This window comes from Corvus moneduloides, chromosome 14 (genome assembly GCF_009650955.1).
Source record: "Corvus moneduloides isolate bCorMon1 chromosome 14, bCorMon1.pri, whole genome shotgun sequence".
Classification (NCBI taxonomy): Eukaryota; Metazoa; Chordata; class Aves; order Passeriformes; family Corvidae; genus Corvus; species Corvus moneduloides.
In genome coordinates, this window is record NC_045489.1 from 12,835,395 (window position 1) to 12,851,301 (window position 15,907).

General features: G+C 39.9%; 1 protein-coding gene across 3 annotated transcripts in view; it reads right to left on the minus strand.

Moving 5' to 3' along the window:
- Nucleotides 1-1,019: 1,019 nt before the first annotated feature.
- CHRDL1 (chordin like 1) overlaps nt 1,020-15,907 on the minus strand; it is a 38,317-nt gene continuing 23,429 nt past the window's right edge. Inside the window, exons 5-12 of one of the 3 annotated variants that reach the window (XM_032124062.1) lie at nt 15,259-15,401; nt 14,416-14,509; nt 12,270-12,337; nt 11,376-11,550; nt 8,005-8,199; nt 6,145-6,312; nt 4,930-5,019; nt 1,020-3,669 (exon numbers count right to left, since the gene is read on the minus strand). In XM_032124062.1, the coding sequence (XP_031979953.1) occupies nt 3,539-3,669; nt 4,930-5,019; nt 6,145-6,312; nt 8,005-8,199; nt 11,376-11,550; nt 12,270-12,337; nt 14,416-14,509; nt 15,259-15,401 (1,064 nt within the window). In that variant the 3' untranslated portion in view covers nt 1,020-3,538. Of the gene's footprint in view, nt 3,670-4,929; nt 5,020-6,144; nt 6,313-8,004; nt 8,200-11,375; nt 11,551-12,269; nt 12,338-14,415; nt 14,510-15,258; nt 15,405-15,907 lie in introns of all 3 variants that reach the window. The other 2 variants (XM_032124061.1, XM_032124060.1) reach the window with 2 other exon arrangements.

Consider the following 15,907-nt stretch of genomic DNA (forward strand, 5'->3'; position numbering starts at 1 on the left):
AGAGTGTAGGAAGATGAGAGTGTTAGTTAGGCTGACACATTGCTTCTCTTGTATTTGTGTGGGTATATTTCAAAGTATTTTCAGAAGAACACAGCAGTGAATAGGGCTCTCATCTCCATACCCAGCCCGTCCTGGCCTGTGGAGTCATGTGGAGCCAGAGATGATCCCTGTTACATGAGAGGGGGATAGGAGTGAAGTGAGAAATAAGATTTAGTGGGCTGCTAAAAAGAATTTGGTTGTTATGAAATCAAGAGAATACATTCAATGGGGATGTAGCTGTGCAACCCTGACAGTTAATGACTTTTCAGTCTGCAACTAGTAGGAAGGTGAATGCCCCTCACGGAGTTGGGAGGGCAGAGCAGGCCCATGTGCCTAGGGTGTGTTCTCAGGATTCTCCTAACAGATTTCTTGCTAAAATGAAAAGATGGTCAAAATGAATATACAGGGTGTGATGAAATAACAGAAATTAATTTCATTAGAAATTTCCAGAGATATCCTAGATTTCAGATTTGATGTACTTCCTGATTCGAACTGATTTACTTTGAACACTCATCTTTGCCAAGGCTGATACTCTCCATTTTAGTTACACTGCTAGCTATGTGTGAGTTACATTTTCTTTTCTTATGTTTCTGAAAACCATCTCATTTTTAGGCAGTAGCACAGATTGATTCCATCAACATTTCCCCAATTATTTTGAGCTTCAGAATATGTATTGCTTAAGAAAAGAGTAAGTCCTGTACTGTTCTCTCAGTTGGCAATGCTTGATTTCTTGTTTAGTTGGTTTCCATATATGGATGTCAATGCTTTGATTTTCAAAATTAATCTTGCTGGGTAGGTGAAAGCTGAATTGAAATGGGTATTTCCCAATCTGACTCTTCCATATCTCAGTATCGATTTCACAGCAGGCAGCCATGCACTGCACCCAGCTGGGCACATGGCTTCAGACTTTCTCTGAGGTGGCAGCAGCAGGACTGCAAACAGGGAACTGAAACCAAACATCTTGACCAAACAGCACCCTATGAAAACCACTGTATTTTATTATCAACTTCAGAGTTTATTAATTTATCAAACCAGGTCAAAGTGATACAAGTACATAAATAAGTACCATAACAGACATACATCTCATGAAGAGAATGCAAAACATGACACTGTGTATTTCGTTGTCTTTAGTGACCAGAAACTGAAAAACACAACACTGCATTTTATTAAATGATGCTTATGATTGTTCTTTGCTTTTCTTAAGGAGTGTTTATTATAAAATAAATACACAATCTGGATTCCACCAGTCCTGTCACAAATACAAAAAACAGGTTGCCTTCTTTGTAAAAAAAATTACAAACACTGTACACTTTCCACTTAGTCTTTTTTCACCAGCTACTTCTACAAACAGACAATGCCTGTTAGGTGAGAAATCAACTGCTGGTCTTCTCACCAGAACACTACAGTTCCTCAGAACCTCTTCCTAAAGATTTATAATAAAATTTTACAGCTTTGCAGCACATTTCAACCCATTAGATGCCATGTGCAATCAGTGATGCTCATGCCAAACTGCTTCTTCTACAGTTACACTGCAGCTCTGGTGCAGTGAGGTCTTAGGGCCTTGGTTTGGATTTGCTACACCCCTTTCCAACACCAGGACAGGACTTATGGAAGCTACAGTGCCCAGGAAATGTGGCGGGACAGTTCACTTAGCTCTCTTTTTAATGAACAGTGATAGAGCACTTCTCTTAGCCAGGTGTTCCTGCGTTTCAACTTGCTGTGCTTTCAAATGGCCAGTATGCTCAAATATTATCTGCTCTCTGTCCAGGCCTAGGGACAGCAGGGTGGTCCTGAGATCACCCTGTATGTTTTCTCCTAATTCCCTTCAGACTTTCCTTCACCTTCATGTCTGTTCTCCTCACTTGCTCCTCTTCGTTGGGAAGCCCTGCATCCCACTCGTCCCGAGGCTCAGGCAGCACAGGCAGGACCTGGGTGCCATGGAGAAGCCAGGTCATGAGGCCTGCACTGCTGATGGAGACTGCCAGGGTCTGCTGGGTCTGCTGCCCAAGCCAAGGATCCCCTCACGATGGTGAAGCTCTGCCTGAATAGGCTTTTGGCATTCAATACCAACCTCTCCCACAACTTCATCCCTTTAGGAATGTGGACACCCTAGAGTACTGTCACTGGCAGAATGACAAACCTCAAAATCCTTGCTGTCACTGTTGATTTCACTCCCTGTGAAGCCCCAGCCCCTGGTCCAGGCCATTTCCATAAAGCTTTGTTTCCTAGCATGTGTTTAAACAGCAGTATTCCTGTCTGCTTTTGGAGTAGAAAATGGGAGCAAAAGCAGGCAGAGTCACTTGCATCTTGAGATTTAATCCAACATTGCAGCCACAGGGCAGTACAGGATTTTGGTGAAAACAGTTTTTAAATTGTTACAATTGTTCTGCAGATGAGAGTCACCTGTCTTAAACACACTGTAGATATGCTATACTAAATTTAACAGAACTGCTTAGATTTGGTTTTTTTCCCCAAAGATAACAGTTGTCACAACAAGCAGTTGCTTGTTGTGCTCTAGAAGCCTATAGCTGTTTGGTGTTTGTCATGGGAGAGAGCTGTCCTTGAAACATGAGAATTGAGAGGCCACTCTCAGAAAAATGCAGATTATGTTTGTAACAAATCAGAACAAATAAATTAAGTTCTGTCACAACTTTTAAGGCATTATGAATTGTGAGTTTTAATGCTTTAGGTGTTTTGAAAACACTGCAAGTACTTCACTACCTTCTGCCACGTCACTTTAGAAGGTGGTTTACCAGCCAAGAGCATGTGTAAATAGGACCCAGAAGAATGAAGTTATTCGGGCTGTGATAGGGAGCTAACACTTTTAGAGAAGTGGGTGGAGGAAAGAGTGAAAACCACTTAAAAGTGAACATTTGCTCCAATTGCTACAAAAATATAGTGATTGCCACTAACACCTGCTGTTCAGATTATGGACTTTGTTTGCTCAACTACAAGACATCATCCCAAAGGCAGGCTGCTAAAGAGTTTGTTAGTTTAAATCTGGTTTTTATGTCTCCAACATGAGTATTGTATCACTTGTATTTTTCCTCCATTACTACAAGAAATCCATGAGTCATTTCAACATTAGAAATGGTATAAATTCAGCACAGGATAAAATGCTCTCCATAGCTCCTGCACATTTATTAGGTGTCCTTCTTTTCATTAGTTTGAATAACTTGCCAAATAATAATAGTAAAAATGTTCTGTTTTCTCTTTTTAACTTGTAAAGAAATGCAACTCTGGGAAAGCACAGTGTCTCTTTCTCCTTCCCTCACCAGTAACACAGAGCCTTCTAGTCTTTTGGAGGAGATATTTGAACGGTTGACACAGGCCACTACACATAAAGCAGCAAATTTGCTGTGCATGATGTGAATAATTACTGCATTATAGTTTTGGGGTTTAGGGCAACTGTTGACTTAAGCAAAATAAGCCTGCAGTCCAGCTGCAGATCCAAGTTTTCATAAGTTTTCTTATGTTTCTCCCTCCAGTGCTGTCTCCCTTAACAGTGACCCTTTTCAGACTTTTCAAGGTACAAAACCTTTACCAAATCCTCGAGCTCAGTCCTGCACACTCTGCTTTCACACATTTGGCTGATCTGAGCTTCTCCCTCGCTAAATATTTTCCACTGGCCTGAAAACAAAAACACAAAGGAGAAAGATATTGACTTAGAAAAGGGCACAGGGACTTTGAAGACATTCATAAGCACTCTGTAAACCAACTGGTTCACAATGGTCAAAGAGGGAATGTCCAATCCTCCCATGGAAAATATTCAAAGCATCTTACAACCATGTAACATATTCCATGCAAAATAACTTTGTTAAAAATATAAATATGGATCAGAATATTACTATTTTCTTTTAATTAAGTAATCCTGTAAGTTGGCTCTGTATATTCAACCCTTCATTGGCACTGGATACCCTGGTAAACCAAAGTATTTAAAAGTTGGGAAGCAACACAGCTAAATGTTTCATGTGCTGTGAACTCTTCCTACCTGTGTATAATACAAAGTGTGATGGAAATTAACATTTCTACACATTTTTGATGGTATTAATAGAAATGCATGCTGTCCTGGTAAGTGGAATACTACATTACAGATAACAATGACAAGCTTACAGAAGGCTAACAGCAAAAATTTAGGGAATTTTTAATATGAAGACTTATCTGTATCTCAATAGGTCTGTAACGATTAAGAATATATTATTTCTGGGAAAAAGACTTCTTAACTAGGAAAAAATTATAGAAAAAAATTATAGAAAAACATTACAAGTTGTAATGCAAAAGAACTAGGAATTAAAAATATCTATATCTTAATTCAAGTAGCAAATTAGCTGAATTAGTAATTGTTAACTACTGTCACAATCCCAAACTGGATGAAATACAAAAACAAAATTGAATCAAGAGTGATAAAAGAAGTACATGTCTTTCATAAAACACTTTTCAATAATGAAGATATTGTTAAGAACATAGGAATAGTCTTTCAAATATAACATAAGTGTATGTAGAACCCCTTTAATAACATCTGAATTTTCTCCCTTCTAAATTACTTTCTAAAACACTGCGGTAACTTGACCATGTTACATAAATAAATCCAAATTTTGCTGATGTGCTGACGTTATTTCAGACTTATGCTAGCATGGACAGAAAAGACCCTATATTGTACTTTATCAAAATACAAGAGACTAAGACAGCATGGACATGAACTACTGTTATATGTATCTATATTTTAAATTGCTGTATTTTGATTACTTAAAACTAAACTTATCAAATATTGTGATCATGTACTGGAGGAAAATCCAGTACATCCATTTGACTGTGCTGAGTAAGAGAAAATTTTTCATGGCTATGATTATATGGAGAATATAAACTTCAATAGGTCAGAATTTTACTTACTAAGGGTTGTTCTTGTTATCAACTTGAAGTAAGGAAGTTCTTCAAATTCTCTCTTGGACAGTTTTTCAACATAGAAGTGACGCAGAATCCCTTCAGCAAAGAAATGAGAAGTGCATGTTACTGGAAATGTGCCCATTGTTCTAAAGCTGGTGTGCTGGCCTGCATTTTTGTAAAATTTTCAGTCTATTTTTTTTTAATTCTGTTTTTCCATCCCCCCCCCCACCCCCATTTTTTTGCTATTCCCCTGTAAATCCTCCTGTGAAATTAGGATTGCAGTGAGTTTGTGAGGGGTGTGAGAATTAGCCAATTCTTTTCCAAAATAGATGAATGCTTCCTTATTATGATTAAATGTAAGATTACAACAGAAGCCAAAAGTTCCAATGTCTTTGAGAAAACCAGTATAATTTTGCAGTCAGATACCATTTTGAGCCAGCAGGCAACATGACTGTCAAATCATTATGAGGCTTTGTGGCTTCTTAAGACACAGGGTAGTTGTGAACCATCCAAAGCTCTGTGATTTCTTTTCTGCTCCCACTTTGGCCTTGGCTTTCTCCTTTAAAGCATCTAGGGATGTATCACTTCCATGTAAAAGGGTGCTCTATGTGAGCACCCTTTTCCTATGAGGAGCATATGCTTTTTGCTTAAAGTAGATAGAGGAGAGAGGATTTTTATGAGGCTGGAGATAATTTTATTACACTGAAAGTTCACAACTTGCAGTAGTGCTTGGGCTTCTGAATGCTTCTCTATTTTGTTCCGATTTTACCAGTTAGTCTAGTAAAAAATACTGTTTCCATCCTTAAAACATTTTTTGCCCATATTCGATATATACCATCATGGGTGTATCATCAGTATGGCAGATAGGGCAGACTGATTTCAGTGGAAAGCTTTTTGGGTCATCCTAAGTAACAGCCTCCAGGCACTTGGTTCAAACCCTACTACCCATTTCTCTGCAATAAATTACACAGAGTAATACTGAAAACCTGTTTGTCATTGTGCTTTTGCTGCCAGTGAAGGGTAGGAGTTAGCAGAACTACAGCTTTGTGTGTTTCTGATGGGTTTTGTACAGAAAAATTAGAGTATGTTGGAAGTGGCTGTAATAGTGATATCCTAAAGAGCCAAAAGAACAGCAGTCTCAAAATCCTTGGATCTGTAAACTGTCCTGGGATTTTGATGGAAGATGATACACTGTTTAAAGAAAGAACTTGCTTAACTCACCTATTCTAATTGTCCACACATGTATTTCTATTTGAGGTGGCTTTTCAATCTCTATTGCAATTTTCCTGATGGTTTCTCCTTCCTCTGTGAAAATGGATTCATAGACAGGAAATGTCTCTTTCCCACAGAAGTAATCCTTGTTGTCAAAGGTTTGACTTGGCACTTCTTCTGTTTAAAAAACAAGAAGGACAGAACACATACTACAGCTATAATCAAGTCCTCCAGAACTTACTTGGCATCAATAGCCAAGCATGGCTAGTTTGAAAGTAGAATGTTCATTTGTATGGTCACACAAATCCATCTCCAGCTATTAACACAGACAATTAACAGTGCTCTGTTCTGCCAGGTTCTGCCAGCCTGTCCATGGTGGCAAGACAGTATTTATACTTCGAATCCAGTCTCCTAAGGAAATGAGCTGTGTGGTCTGGGAGACTCCTCACAATTTTTGAACCTGTTGTCCATGTTTCAAGCACATTTGAAATAGTGTTAGAAATCTCAGGGTAATAAAATAACTAAATTAAAATTGGTGGTTGGTTAGAGTGAAGAGACCCGAATTAATGTTTTGCTGAGGAAAAGAATCTATGAGGTTTGCATTTTGCTTGGCAGCAGCCATGTGGCCAGTGCAAGCCTGAACCACCCACAGTGCACATTATCTCTTGCCCACCTGGTAAAGCTGTAGAACATATAAGCAGAAATTGTAATTATTCTGTTTGCAATTGGAAGCTGGACAGGAATATAAGAGAGATGATACAACTTAGAGGCTCAGACCACTGTTTGTGGAAACACCTAATAATTAATACATCACATATACATGAGACACTTCAGGAAAAGGTTCAGCTTTCTTAAAAACGGGCACATAGGATCTCAAAAAACAAGGCAGTAACTTCCTTTTTGCCATTAATTTTTCTACTGAAGCCTGTTAGCCAGGTTTTGTTGACTGTTTTACCAATGAAAGCTGTGGATCTCTGCTTCACAAGTATCCAGAAGATCTAGATACACACCTCCTGCCTGCCTACTGCCACTGCACAGTGTTTTTTCCCACTGAGCAAGACTAGCAAGAGAAGATGGGAAGTGTGCATTCTACGAATGTTTCTACATATGGCTGAGCAACTCATTTCCTTAGAACATTTGTGCCCAGTGCATCACCAAACAAACACACAAATGGGTACATAAGGGAACTGTTTAAAAGCACATAAGGGAACTGGACACTCCTTTACCTTTTGTATCACATGAAACATGGCTTGTCATTTGGCAAACCATCAGCAGAATCCTTTTAGCAGATTTTTCACTAGCTGTAGGCATTTATTTTAGTAATGTCTACAGAAGTTTTATCATTAGTGCAGCATAGACACAATGCTAAATCTGTGATGTTAGTATTTACTTTAAGGATTAAGTTATGTAACTGACACCAATCAGAGTTTTGAATCCTTCTGGTACATTTTGAAAAGCAGAAATGATGTTATCTCCATGTGGATTTCCGAAGCTAGAAAAAGGATTTGAAGGTTCTGTGGGCACTCTGGTGGGGGAAGGACAGGAGTCTTTTGGCAGTAATGAACTTTCTGTATACATTTCTGTAGTACTCTTTGGGAATGAGCATCAGGAAGTCGTGTTAATAGCAGAGAGAAAGGCAGTGACTGCTCAGAACACGTGCCAGCAGCATGTCCCCAGTGTGAGGAGCAGCAGCAAGAGGAGAGCTGGCCAGGCAGCTCTGCCTGTCTCACACTGAGGCCTCTGCACACACACACAGGAACATGGCACAGCTGCTGCTGTTCACATCGGAGCTTAGTCTGATCCGGAGGCCTGAGCCAAGCCCTTTAACATGCACAGCAAAAAGGTGGTCTGTGATCAACTTTGTTTTACCTGGACAAACTTTACAGCATTTTCCTTCTACTTTCTGAGGGTATTTGCAGGGATATTGTTCTGGACAGTGAATTTTCTTACATTCTTGTTTGGTGATGTTGCAGGTGCACAACACACACTCTACAATTCCAAAGGCCCGGAGATTGGGATGCCAAGATTCACCATGTGAGTATGTTTTGCCATTTGAAACACAAACTGCAAAGGAAAAGAAAAAGAAGAAAAAGTACAGCTGGAAAAGGTATGGTCACTGGCTACCTATCTATAAATATTCATTTGATTCATGCATATTTTAAAGATATGCATACATACTTTAAAGCAGTGTCTCTGTACATCATCTGTGAGCGTCTCAGATCCATTTCTCTGCTTCTTAATTTTAACTTGGAGTTCCTTTACTTAAAATACTCTGAGCCCGTGGTCACCTTTTTCTGAGCAGTTTTGCATTGATTCCAACTCTGCTGATGTCCATTATATTTTGAGGAAAAGAGTGAAGGTGTCTGAGTCAAGTGTCTGACTAGCTCCCCCCTGGTTCATGCATTTCAGTTGTGCATTAACCAGCTTATAAAACTCACTCCTTCCCCTCGTATTCTCAGTCCACACACAGGACACAGCCTGCTACAGTGGCTTTGGCTGCATTTGAATTGAATTTGCAGATGACAGGTTCATGTCATTTGCTACTGAATTCATCTGCACAGCTCCAGCCATTAGCTGAACACAGCCTTTGCAGTGAGAGCAATGCTATCAGCTGAATGGATTAGTGCCACCTGGGCCTTTTATTGCTTTTGCATAAGAGTTTTGCTACGTAGAACACAGAACAAACCACAGAATACTTGCGAAATGAAGTTTAACTCCTTTGTGGAAATATAAATGTCGATAGGTATATAAAGTAATTTGGCTTTTGGAATCACAAGAAAACATTAACATGAAAAGATGCATATGGGACTGAAATCTCATTCCAACAGCTTCTAAGAACTTCAGAATATTTATTCAGCAGAGCCCCTGGGAGTCAGAGAAATACAGCTGACACAAAGAGAGTGGAAAAATCCATGCCTGGTAGAAGCCACTTTGGGTCACCCAGCAGTTGATGGGAATTATATCACTTTACACCATGTTTGCATTTGTCCTATAAATCCTACTTCTTTCTTTTTAAATATTTTATAAACACAAAGAAAAATGCAAACTAATCCTAACAAGGTGAAAGAAAGGGCACCGCCTGATTTCTAAAAGCAACAAAAGTGAAGCTGGGATATGTTGTAAATATTTCCAATTCTTCTAATATGCCATCATTTTTATTAATGTTTTTATTTGTGAAATGTGTTCCTATTTTGCCTGTAACTTTCAAAAGCCATTTAATTTTTATCTGTAATCTGAAATTTATATCTAACTGGTAACAGATGTAACCAACTGGCTTATGCTTTACTGAGTTACTGAGATTTATGGGGAGTGTTTTTTGCAATGTCTTTTGTGAGCTTATGCTATCACTTAGCTCATAATTTGTTGCTTTTTAACTCTTTCTTAAGACATGGGGGTTTTTAGAGGTAGGAAACAGTTTTGTTTCTCAAATAAAAGGGAAGTTTTATCTGTATACTTAGAACATGGGAGAAAAAACTATAAATGAAAAAACTGTTAAGTACTCAGCTGCTCAGTAGGCTTCTTACATGCTCAAATAATATGGACCTCTTTTCCCCCAGCCAGAGTTCTCCAGATTCTTTATGGACATAAATACTGTCCAAGTTCTCCCTGACAGGGGAAGGGATGATACACGACACTGTGCGGATACATACTCTCTGTCTTTTAAGAGTTGATTAACACAGAAAAATTAAATATATACTCTGAGGTAGCAGATGAAGCCTCTAGCACAAGCCAAATAATGGCAAATAACTTCTGGTTACCCTGTTTTTAGTGCTCTTCATGTTCAGAATGATAAATCTGTATCCACACAACCACATAGTATTTGCATGTCAGGAGAGCTGTTGTGTGGTCATTTTTTAACTTGTTGAAACGTGTCTCAAGGGACAGGTGCATTAATTAATAAAACACTTGTTAGTTGTGCAGGAACAAAAGAAAACAGTTGGTCAGCATTCCTTTTTCCATCATGGGGATCTCTCAGACACTCTCCAGGCAGTGAGTGAAGTTATACTGCATCCAGAAATATGCTGTTCATCTGTACGTTCTTTATTTGCTGAAACAAGTCAGTTAGAAACTCCTTTGATGATGTCTTCATGTGTGAATTACATGTCAAAGACATTGCACTGCGTGGAGATTCCTGCTCCTAGATTCAGCATAAAACACTGGCATAATCTGAATGCTTTTTCATGCTTGTTCAGGTGGATAATAAAGATCCTATAGCCAACATTCCTTCTGTTAGTTAATACCTCAAAAGATTAGTTGGCCCTAATACAAGGGATTTTAACTCTTTGTGGGTAGTTTCTAAGTGTATGCTGACTGGTAGTTGTGGCCCCCTGTGGGAACTGAGCATCCCACCCTTTTTACTGTACAAAACCTGCTGTCCCACTAACTGGTGAACTGGTATTTTCCCTTCCTGTAGTGCATGAGGAATGTGACTTGAATATGGTTTGCCACATGGGCTTAAAATTCTGCTGTCCCCAAAATGTAGCATGTCCTATATTCTATTAGCAGAAGGCCCTAAAGGATTCTTAGAGTAAGATTCATTACATTGGTTAAATTTGCCTCTCTACAGCTCAGGCATCCAGTACAGGCTAATTGCCTACTCTGCCCCTTGTGTTAGTCACAGGGGACGAAAAGCAACCCTTGCATCCCACTGTATAGGAAACTAGTTTAACCTGAGGGAAGACATGAGACTCTCTTTCATGAGAATAATTTCCTAAGTCTTGGAGGCAGAAAACCTCCTAATACTGTGGCAAAGCTTTATGGTCTGAGATTTGCAGGGCAGTTGAAATATAAGCTGTTTAAAGCTGTGAAAGTTACAAAATAGGAGAGAGTGTAAAGAAAATAACCACAAACAATTTCCTCCAGGACAAGTCACTGTGTGAACAAATTAGTGAATCTAAAGGCATCAAAGGCATCATGGTGTCCTTTGTGGCACAAAGCACCCTGGCAGCCACTGCACGAGCTCTCAGAATTGTGGGGCACAATCCCACAAAGTAACTCAGAGAGCAATACTGCCTTTGCAGAGTGAAATGCACTGTTGTACATGTAGCCAGAATTTATCTCACTCAAGAAGGAATTTCATATCCTCAATAGCTTATTGCTTTTGCCACCCTGATTTGCATTGGATTTCTTAATACCAGTGTGAATTTTCAAGATTCTGCTGTATATTTTGAGAGGTTTTTTGAGCTCTAGGTGATTGACTCCTGACCCAGGGGAATACTGTAAGAAGTGCTTGTCTTTACCTCGTCCATGCTTATGCTTGCTGTTGATGACGATTTGTACTATTGTTCCTGAGGCCTGCTGGGGATCCGTTAGGACTCCACGGTTACTCCTGGCATTGGCAAATCGTGGAATGTTGACTACCTGCCTGGCAGAGCTGGGTGACAGGTCGTAATGGGAGCGATGGTATGAGTGTCTCTGTTTGGGGACAGAAAGAGAGCACAAGAGTAAATGTCTCATTCCAATGGACAAGGGGAATGTGTATTGCTGGACTAAAGTAGTAGTAGTAAGAGGAGGAGTAGTAGTGCATAGCATGTTTTCTAGAGCAAAAACACTGGGTTTTTTCACAGAATCATTTTCCAAAATGCCCATGAACCTGAAGGTTTCATATTACAGCCCCTATTTTATAAGACATGATTCTTCCCACTCATCCAAAGATCTGCTGGTTCATTTATTTAGGTAGTGCCCCTAATGCTTAAAAGCCCTTCAGATTCTCTCCAAATGCTGTTATAAAAATCATCTCTTGAGCAGTAAGTTGTTAATGGATACTTTTAACCACCAAAGACAGTGATGCCCTAAAGTAAATGTGTATGTGAACTGGGAAGCTAGTGTTTGCAATTATTATTTAAAAGCAATTCTTCCTTAGCAAACAAATACTGTCAAATCTTATTCTTATAGAGCATACACAGCAAAAACCAAATCCAGAGACCTCAGGAGCTCCTCCTGACAGTTTCTAATTCAGCATTATTCATGAATTCAGGTTGAGTGAAAGAAACCTATTTTGGGCTAGATTCACAGAACCCAGGATGAGGCAGTAGGTATTTAGCCCATTATCATCCTTTTCTCTTTTTTCCCTGATGTACTGCCATGCACAGCACAGCAAGAAAGTATGTCTTTAAACTGTAGGTCCCACTTACAGCTTCCCTGTTGGCTGGCTGCCGGAAGATGTCTCCGTCAGAATGTTCCCATGATAATTCTCCATCTCCTGTACATGAAGTAGAACAGCATCAGTTAGAGGAGTAACTGTGCAACACCTTGGGAGATACAGAGGGAAAAAGTCTCACCTGGCTTTACAGCTATATTTAGGGTCTAGTCAGTAGCAGAGGAATGAATATGAAAATCAGCAAATTTTAATATTAATATATTTGGCCACGCAGGGAGCAGAAACTGACTCACAGTTTCCTCCCCATGAGCTGTGCTAAATCTTTACAATATTATGTTTAGGTTTGCATTTCATAGAAATCACAGAGGAGAGATAAAAGAGCTTCTGCCATATTGAAAAGGACAAGCTAGATTATGAGATAAATTATCAATTTGACATTTTTAAGTCAGAGCAGTAGACAGGAAAATACATTTAAAAAGCCCTGCATCAGTGCAGACAGTGAGTTGCCTCTGGTACACAATCTGATGTAATCTCACCTCTCATATGAAAATGCTAATGAACTGTTTTCTCATTAGTGACTGTGTCTGAAGCGACTGATTTCTCCAGTGTAAGGCTGGTTTACTGCATAGCTATGTCTGATACTTTGTACTTGGAAAGTCAGATTGATTTTTGTAACTGGAAGAAGCTGGTTTCAAATACAGCTCAAATAACTACCTGGTAACTGACATCATACAATTGACAAGGATTTACTTTAATTAACTGTCAATGTATTACATTTAAAACAGTATATCACTGTATTTCACCCTGGGAACAGGACTATCACTTTGCTTGCTAGAGATCAGGTGGCTTCACAAGTAGTTTGCCTGGCAAAAAGTTTCAAGATTTGTAAAGATACTGTGGAGTAATATGGCAAAGCAGCAAAGAATGAGGAACAATCTCTATGCAAAGGACCACTGCAGAGAGATCCTCATCCTTGTTTTGTCTGAGGTGACATGTTCATGCAGCACAGAGCACTGCCCTCCTGAGAGATCAGCTCAGGTCCTCCTCCATGGTGCCACACATAGGTTAATTACCACTGCATGTCCCCAGGGTAAGCAGCTTTGTCAGCCTGCTGCACTGATGGGACTACGCAGCTTCTGTGCAGGACCTCATTCCTTCAAATTGTGCAGGGCTTTCTGCACCCTGCTGCTTTACTAGCACTGATGCACTCTCAAGTACCTTCTTGCTGGCTCAGCCCTCTGCTGCTCAGAGCTTTTGATCCATTTTGTGCACTCAGTCAACTCCTCAGGTCAGGGGCTGTGGGACTATGCTGGTTAGTGTTTTGCAACTCTTAAACCAGAGAGAAAATTATACAACCAACTATATAATACTCCTTATTTTTACCATGCAGTTGTACTGAGTTCAAACAAGCAGAATATCAAAAGAATACAGCAGCACAAAGGTGCAAGCAGGAGAGTTTTTCAAAGCATCCTGGCATCACTGATATCAAGAGTGGCACTTCTGAAAAGTGTAGGTACCTTTAAGTGCCTATCTGCATCTTTGAAAACAGGTCATAGATGCTTAGATACCCTGGGAGTGGTGATTCAAGTGCCATTATACTAACAGTGAGATAAAATTTATCCAGAAATTCTCAGACATTTTGAACTTTTAGACAGACCATTAGGTTTAGACATTCAGAAAGGCTGGGAAGGCCCCTAGAATCAAGTGTCCTGTGTGTACAAGATCTAAAATGCAATTGCTAGTAAAATCCTGAAGTCATATGAGTATTGTCTGACTCATTTATATTGTAGTAATTGCCCTTGCCTCTCAATTGAAATTCTCGTGTCTTGCACAACTTGAGTAGGTCTGGTAACTTGTCAGAAAGAAGCCCATCTTTTATTACAAAGCTTCTCTACCCAGAGTAATGGCAGCTACTTCAATGCATCATTTGAAGCCTCAATTTACCTCATTAGGGGGATGCAACTTCATCATCAGTGCATTCTCGCCTTATTTCAATTTCGGAAAACAAAGGTAACAATGTTACCTTGCTGGCACTCACAGGGTAATTTCCCGATGTGCATTGGATTGTAATTACATGGAAAACTTGCAGACAGTGTCCTGAGTGACAGTGCTGGTGCACAGACAAGGCTCTGAAAGGGGAAGGAGTAAGCCTGTCCTCCTGTGGCTGTGCTTGAACTTACCTCTGCAAACTGGACAGCAGGACTCCGGAACAGAAACTGGGAAAGAGCAAGTTAATTTGGGACAGGTCTTCAATCCACAGTACACATTTCCTTCCTGCCAGTAAAACACAAAGGGGAATTTAGAAGGAGTTGTCGACTGTCTGGTACTGTATATTCATTTTTTATGGAGATGCTTAAATCTGTGTTTACATAAATGCCACTCAATGCAAAAGCAGAATATTAGATTAGAACAGTCTGTTCAGTACTTGTATTAAATTCTTAGTTCATGAAGAATATGATGATGATGATTTTATGAGAGGAAGTACAGAGGTGCCAATAGTTGATACTGAAGAGCTGGTGGGATTGAGAGGGATGTTCTGGTTCAGACACTGTCTCTGAAGAGTCACTGCGTGACCGCTCAAATATACAGGATTTGAATCGTGACATCTCAGGAATGGCTCTGTGGCCCAATGCCAGTTCAGAGCTGTCCACTCCCGGCCTTGGGGCTCTTTACTTATCAGCTCAGTCTAAATGAAATCAGTCATTGGCTTAGTGCTATGTTTTCCAGTTAGGTTGAAGGGAAATATTCTATATATGCCAAGCAGCAACATTTTACCTGCTGCCTCTGCATTGTAAGCTCACTTACAGCAGATGCAGAGTATGCTTTGTGCACTGTGTTTAGGAGGTCATCTGGCATTTGTTTACCAGGTGCTGCACGCTGGCTCTGAGCACTCTCATGAGTTTCAGCATTAATTCTCAGTTCCCAGCCTTTGCTATGTATTGCTTATATTTCAGTGTCACATCTTCTAGAAAGAAGAACTGGAGCATAGACCGAGCAGGGTTCTGTCAAATCATGTTACTTACTGAGCAGCTGCACTGGGCACACTGGTTTGCTTGCCTGTTTTGGAAAAGGCCCTCAGCCACAAACATTTCGCCATGGTGGTAGGTGGTGCCATTGTATTCACAGGATTTCCCGGTGATTTTGCTGCTTACTGAGAAAAGGGAGTCTTCTGGAAACAATGGGAAAGGAACACTTCATGCAAATATTCTTGATAATTCACAATGTCATAAATAAAGGGGAAGAAAATCTCCCCTTCTCCCTCATTTCTCTGTATTATGTAATGACAAGTTTTGTCATGCTGCAAAGTACGAGTGATATACTGCTACCTTGCTGAACTTTGGTAATTCACACTTTGAGATGACTGTTCCAGTTAATCCTAAGATGCTGATGATCAACAGCAATGCCAGCACTAATGGCCCTGTCTCATGCTGCAGTATTTTCCCTTGTTCTGTAGCATTTGGTGTTAGGACAGAGGGGTGTAGTTATGCGCCTACTTGTTACATGTACGTGGCTCTTTCATGCTGTAATGTAAAAGGCATTCTGTGCATACACACAGAATCCCACTATCAATAGCTCTGTTCTAGCAGGGTTTCCCCCTTCTTAGTACTGGGTACTGATTTTTTTTTTTTTTTTTTAATGATTTCTAGTATTGCAGCCCAGAGAAGACTTAAT